Source organism: Dromaius novaehollandiae, chromosome 2 (assembly GCF_036370855.1).
Source record: "Dromaius novaehollandiae isolate bDroNov1 chromosome 2, bDroNov1.hap1, whole genome shotgun sequence".
Taxonomy (NCBI): domain Eukaryota; kingdom Metazoa; phylum Chordata; class Aves; order Casuariiformes; family Dromaiidae; genus Dromaius; species Dromaius novaehollandiae.
The window spans coordinates 165,017,746-165,024,387 of NC_088099.1; the positions used below are offsets into that span (position 1 = coordinate 165,017,746).

The window sequence follows — 6,642 nt, forward strand, 5'->3', positions numbered from 1 at the left end:
AGTATTAAATGGATGCCTTACGAGTATTAAAAAAACAAAAAAGATCCTAATACACAAAGTGACACAAACAATACTGAAATGAGCTTATCTAAAAAGATTATAAGTACAAGCATGTTGAGGATTTTTTTTAACTGAAAACAGAAAAGTCACAGAAAATTTAAGCAAATGGAATTTGTCAAGATGGTCAAGAATGGACTGATTTCAAAGGAAAGGTCTTATCCTACACCGTGAATAGAGCCCCACAGTATTATATTCAGTAATACGGATGAAGAACATGGAAATTATCTCTAAAACAGCGTGCACTAGCTATGACCCTACTATTACTATTTCTGGCAAGTATGTTTCCCAGTTTCAAGTTGGGAAGACTTCTGTATTGTTATGGGAATATGCAATTCCATCCTGCTCAATCTGAGTCAGTTCCCAGAGATCTACGAACAACTACTATGGACAACTGATCTCGAAAACTTTTTCAACTATCCTCAGCAGCCCTGTGACAATATTTTATGTAATTTACAGATGAAAAACAGAAACATAGGAAAATTAATTGATTTGCCATGATCACGCATTGGCTGGCTGCTCTAGGAATGAAACCTAGGTCAGACTCCCAGTCCTACAGCTTTCTGTTAATGGGCCTACCTTTCTTCAACACTTCTAAGGACTCCCTCATAGGGATCCCACTATTTTTGCTATGCAAAAAAAGTTTTTTTACCAGCCAAAAAAGTTATTCGACACAAATCGTACAATATTTTTCTCTATATTAGTGTCTCCATATGAATTTTGGGAACATTATCTCATCTGCTCAGTATACAAACAATCTGTCAAAAGACAAAGATCAGCTGTACCTTTCCTCAGAATCTTATCTGAAATGCAGCTTAATTCATGTTCCTAATTTATGAATGCCGCATTTCAAAAGATGATAATTAGATTTCAATGACTACACAACCTAGTGGCAAATATTCATTCTTGATACTAATGACGGTCTTATAAACTGGGAAAGATAAAATATCAATCCTATTCATCTAGTTCTGATCACAACATTAGCACTAACCTTAGTAATTTACCATAAATCTGCAGGAGAAAACTCTATTTTCATCTTAAGATACTAAAAAACTTGAGTAGTTTTAATTAGTCTTTCAGTTTGGGAGGGGGGGAATCACATGATCATAATTACTACATCCCATGTAACTTCTTAACATATTCTCACTCAGTATGTCAAACTGGTTCATTAACTGAGGGTTACAGATGTACTCTATATCTAACGAGACCTTCCTATGGACTATCAAATTTAACTTCAAAAATTTAGAAACTGCTGGAAAATACATGCTTATTTAGACTAAACAGACATCCACAACTACAGCAGCAAAGACAGGTACTGTCTGATACAAGCACTAACTTCCATCCATTTAATATAGAACATTGAGGGTCTTGTAGCAGTTAGTTTCACACTGACTGAAAGGTCAGGCTACACTATATCAATAAAGTGAAAACAGAGTGGGGAAGAATAAAAACAGGATGTAAAAAGATTAAGGGGACAATCTTTGCCTTTTGCCCTTTAGAAATTTCCCTCTATTTAGGAAAAGCTGTTTCATTGTCCTCACTATCTCAAGAACATCTTGATTTTTGACTTCATTCTTTAAACTCATCATACCCAAAGATTCAAATAACCAAGAGTAGCAAAAGTTATTATACCAGATGTTTTCTTATGCACTTCAAGCACTTAGACAACCTTTAGTCCCTCACTGGACAGAATTATGCAAAGCAGCCTCTTGACAAAACAGAAATTGGACTCAGTGTAATAGGGTCATTTCTAACCCTGTATTTCCATATTATGACTTAAAACAATGCTTTCTCCTTAAATAGGGAATCAGTCACTACAAAAGAGACTATGCTACAATAAAAATCTTTGATTGAAACCCAAGTAACAAAATGAAATACACTAGTATCTCACATCTAAAGACTTAGGCATAAGTTGTTTAAAGTGTAAATTTATTAATAAACTGATCTCAGTTCAGCCACACTTCACATTCCTGAATTTCTGCTAAGTAGACCACAGAAGCAGAGATATGTCATGTTACATGAAAGGTGCCTAGGGGATTGTGCAAGGGAGCTCACGTACATTATGCACGTGTATTTCTAACCAAACCAGGGATGACAATTTTTCTTAAAGGTGCTTTTTCCAGTTGGGAATGTCATTTAGGATTACATACATTTCTCCTTTCTGTTACAAAACTCAACGATGTGAAAAAAATCTCAGGTATTCAGAACATTTTCTTAGTTTCCTGTCTATTGCAAAATACTAAACTGAACAGAAAGATCTTTTTATTCAGCTTGTATATGCTATTATATATAAAGCCCAAGTTTTAAAACAATCAGAAGTGCTAATTCCATAGCAAAATAAAAAATTGAAAAACATTTTTATTTTTCAACTGAAGAGGAAAGATTAGAATATTCATTGCCTTTACTTTTAAGAGTTAAGTGCAGAAAGCATTTAGTTAAAGTATATCCATTGACTTAGACTTACTGAAAATCTATTTAATATTCAAGCCATTCAACAAGGTTGCATGCATATCCAAACTACTCCTTAATTCTTTGTAAACCCGTATGTTTACTGAACCAGGGTGGGGGAAAAGGGACGTGCACCTTATATTTTACAAAGATTTGAAGCATGACACTAAATTTGTTTCCAGGTTTCAGCGTAACGGCACAAAATCTCTTCTTGGATATGTAAGGATAAATAGACTCCTTGCTATTTGAGCCCCTCACCAGTTCAGAATTTCACAGGAAATATTTGGCCACTAGCTACACAGTCAAAGCTCATAAATAAGTAACTTTACAATAAGTAATTTTACACTTTGGAAACATGTTACTTAGAAGAAACAACTGAACAGCAAAATTAATTCTGATATTAAGGCAAAGATTTCTGGGCAAAAATCATAGTTTTCTTAGTTTAATTGGAAACAGGAAGATCTTGGTGATTACGTTCATCCAAAATTCATCCAAACTGAGTAACTAAAGACAAGATTCTAAAAGGGCTGATGTAGCCTACAAAATTTTACTGTCTATACCATCCATGAAAAAACAGTAACATAATAATTTATATTGCTAATGAAAGTCAAACAGTGCAGGGAGTAACCAGAGTACTGAAAGAGTAGCTACAGTTGGAAACAATACAGGTAGCAAGTTGGAGGAAGTTCAGCTGCACACCACCAAAGGGGATCTGGAGCAGGGGAGGAAGGTGGTGTTGGCCATTCCTTCAGGCAGGCAGAAATAACTTAATGGAGGCTTCAAGCTACTTAGAAACTTAGAATACTGTCTTCCAGTATATTACACTCTTATACAGAGATTCTAAGGCTAACATTAATTATGCAAACCAGGCTAATTAACTTGGTCAGGAGTGCTCACAAGGATGCCTGTACAGCTCTGAATAAGGTATCCAGTCGGATACCTCTGAGCTTTAACCACTAGCTAGCATCCCTAGCCGTGAAAGACTGATTTGAAGATATTATTCCCACACATACTATATATTTTGTTAGGACTTCCACACCTCTATCTTCTCCAAGACGATAAGAAGATGTTTGATTTCTTAGTTTGGATTTGCCTTTGAACAGTGGAATCAAATAGATTTTGCATCTGCCTGTAGCTAGCAAACCAGAATTATTAACCCCTAATACCACAACCATGTAACACTCAAATCTGAAAGCTGAACATCCAAATGATTAGGAGGGAATGATTTGATGTGAATTAAAAAAACCTGTAACATAGACAAAACCTCTGCACAAAGATAACAATTGTGAATGGAGTGGCAGCAAAACAAGATGGGTCAAGAACATCAAATAATTAAAGAAAAGAAGAAAGGGCAAGACGCTGAGCTTAGTAGGCAGTAGATCACTATTTCATAGGATAAAAAAGAAGACAGTCTTGTGGAAAAAAAACACGGTAGGTATGATTAGTCAAATACTGCTACAAAAAATATAAAATTAATTTTGTCGATGTTAATTGAATTTCTTTATTAATACTGTATATCTATAAAACATCTGTTTCTTTTCAGTAAAAAGTCTCATTGCAGTGGAATCTGTTAAATCTCTTCTGTGACTTCTTCCTACTATTTGATTAGCCTCATAAATATTCATACAGATAAATGAAAAACATCAAATATAGTCAGACAGCAAATTAACTTTGCTTAAATTTCAGCAGACACACACAGTAAAACAGGGGCATGACCTTTGTGGTAACAAAGTATGCTTTGTCCTTTCTAATAGGCTTACTCTAGAGGCTAGCAATTGCCACATGTTTTTCAAAACCTGTCAGCTGATAAAAATAGCTGCTTACCTACTATCTGTGTCCAGACCTACAAAATCCTTCTTTTCAAAAGGAACACAGAGTAGTGGGATCTTGTCTCCAGACTTATCAGTGGCTCTGTCAAGTCGCTTAGATTCCAACACAATGAAGAGGGATTCAATAAAATCTTCTATTCTCTTCTCCACAGTCTCACATTCATCATAGCTGGGATAAAACGCCACATCTGTGCGCGGCTGCTCTGCAATCTCTCCTTGAAGTCCAAAGACAAACAACCGGGAATCATACAGTGTAGAACCATACATTTCCTTTTGAAGATGGAATTTTTCAAAAGTCTGAGGCCAGTCCTTCGCTGAAGAACAGTCTGTAATAGTTATCAGCCCCACAACTTTGCGATGTGTCTGAAAATCCCCCCATTCGTTATTCTCTGGCGGGTAATGGTGCCTATAACGGATATACAACACACGCTGAGAGTCGCGCACATTAACTTGGCTCACTGCTGAAATTCGCTTGTAGATCCTAAAGAAGCTCTCTTCTGGTACGATACCAATTGGCTGAACCACAACCAGGAGAGTCTGATGGTCCTCAGCACACTGCATGTAGTCAGGAACGCTCATTTTGCATCAACTGCGGGCTAATAGAGAAAAAACGTTTATTATTTTTTTAAACATTCAGAAGTGCCCATGGCTGCTGAATCGAAGGCTGACTCTAAACATTTCTGCATTCTGTATATTATGCGCTCCTTTAAACTTCTTTCTTAACTGTTCTATTCTCTTCTCTCTTTTTCAAGTTAAAACACTGCTATTTGCTCTACGATACTAATACTTTCTTTCATAATTTTACTAAATTTTCAATCACACAAAGTTAAACACAAGGAGCGGTCTTAGTCACACAGCCATGAACAAAAGTTTTAAGTTTTGTTCTTCACACAGATCAGTTCCCCGATCCTACTCCCTGTGCAGCTCTACAGGTAACCGACTGTGCAAGCCAGCAGAAACCCACAGAGCAGCGGAGAGTCTCTAGCTTGCGTTAGGCTACCACTGCCCTGGACCAATCGCTTGCTGAAACCTCAGCAGAGGCCTCATCTGAGACCTGGACTCGTCTGTCTCCACAATGCACCTTGGGGGAACACCGAAAACTAGGTAAGGTGAAGGGTAAACTAATACCAGATCAGAACGACCATATAGCTGCCAAAGCTCTTCACAAGGCCAGGGGAAAATCAGGTCCAGAATACTTGTTCAAGCAGAACTGAAGCTATTATTTTCTCAAAACACACGCAGGTTTATCAGGACCAGCCAACTACTTCTTCTTTTATATTTAAATATTTAACATTCCTTCCCTTCCGAGCTCTAAAATCGACTGTACTACTGCAGCTGTGTCTTAAAAGAAGATGTGCACTGCTAAAATCTCCTCTGAGGCCTCCTGGACCACACAGACCTGCTGGCAGATTTCAGCTTCAAAATACCCTCTAAAAATGTAGGTACCGAGTGGAAAAAAAAAAAGAAGGCAGTACAACGACACTGACTGCTTTACCAACCAGCGCCAAGCAAAAGAGCGTTGTGCCCAGGAATGTAGGTGGAGGAAAAGAAGCTGTTTCAAGGGTTTTGTGGTTTTTTTTTTTAAATTACGGACGGCGCAAAGCAGGAGGCACCTGTTCCTCCAAGCCCCCCTCGACCTCCCCTCCCCCGCTCCCCTCACAGCACGGCCAACGGTCGCCGGGCGCGCGCGGACGGGGGGGTGCGGCGCGCGGCCGAGCCTGTGAGGGGGGGCGGCGGCGCCTGCCGCTCCGCTCCCCGGGCGCTTTCGTTTCCACGCTGCGGGCGCGGCGAAGTTTGGGAGGGAAAAGTAAACGGGGGGGGGGGGTTGTTTTGGGTTTTTTTTCCAAAAAAATAAAAGCGAGCCGCCCCCTCGGCCCGTAGACACGCGCGGGGGAGGGGGGGGGCACCCCGGCGGCACGGCGGCCGCCCCCACCTCGCGCGCTGTCCCGCGGGGCACGAGCGGGTGGGTAACGCGGGGGGGGGGAGGGGGAGGCACTCACAGCCGGGACAGGAACCGCCCCCGCCTCCTTCAGCTGCCGGACACGCCGGAGGGGCGGGGCGGGGCGGAACTGACGGCAATGGGCGCGCCCGGCGGCGCCCCGCCCCCTCGCCGGGCGGGCGAGTGGCGCATGCGCAGGAAGGCAGTTCCGCGCCCGGGCGGCGCTGCGAGGAGGCGGCGGAGCCGTTGGCGGGTGGCGCCGCCTCCCACCACCCCGTGCCCTCAGGAGCGGCAAAACTGGCCGATAGCTGTGGGAAATGGTGTTTATTTAGTGAGCAGAGAGGCCTCGCTTGTCCGTCCGTTTGTAAA

At 41.0% G+C, this 6,642-nt stretch overlaps 1 protein-coding gene across 4 annotated transcripts in view; it reads right to left on the minus strand.

The window, feature by feature from the left end:
- TRAPPC9 (trafficking protein particle complex subunit 9) overlaps positions 1-6,433 on the minus strand; it is a 455,157-nt gene extending 448,724 nt beyond the window's left edge. For all 4 annotated transcript variants that reach the window (XM_064507900.1, XM_064507899.1, XM_064507902.1 and 1 more), the window contains exons 1-2: positions 6,335-6,433; positions 4,330-4,930 (exon numbers count right to left, since the gene is read on the minus strand). In XM_064507900.1, the coding sequence (XP_064363970.1) occupies positions 4,330-4,913 (584 nt within the window). In that variant the 5' untranslated portion in view covers positions 4,914-4,930; positions 6,335-6,433. The remainder of the gene's footprint in view (positions 1-4,329; positions 4,931-6,334) is intronic.
- Between the last annotated feature and the right edge of the window lie 209 nt (positions 6,434-6,642).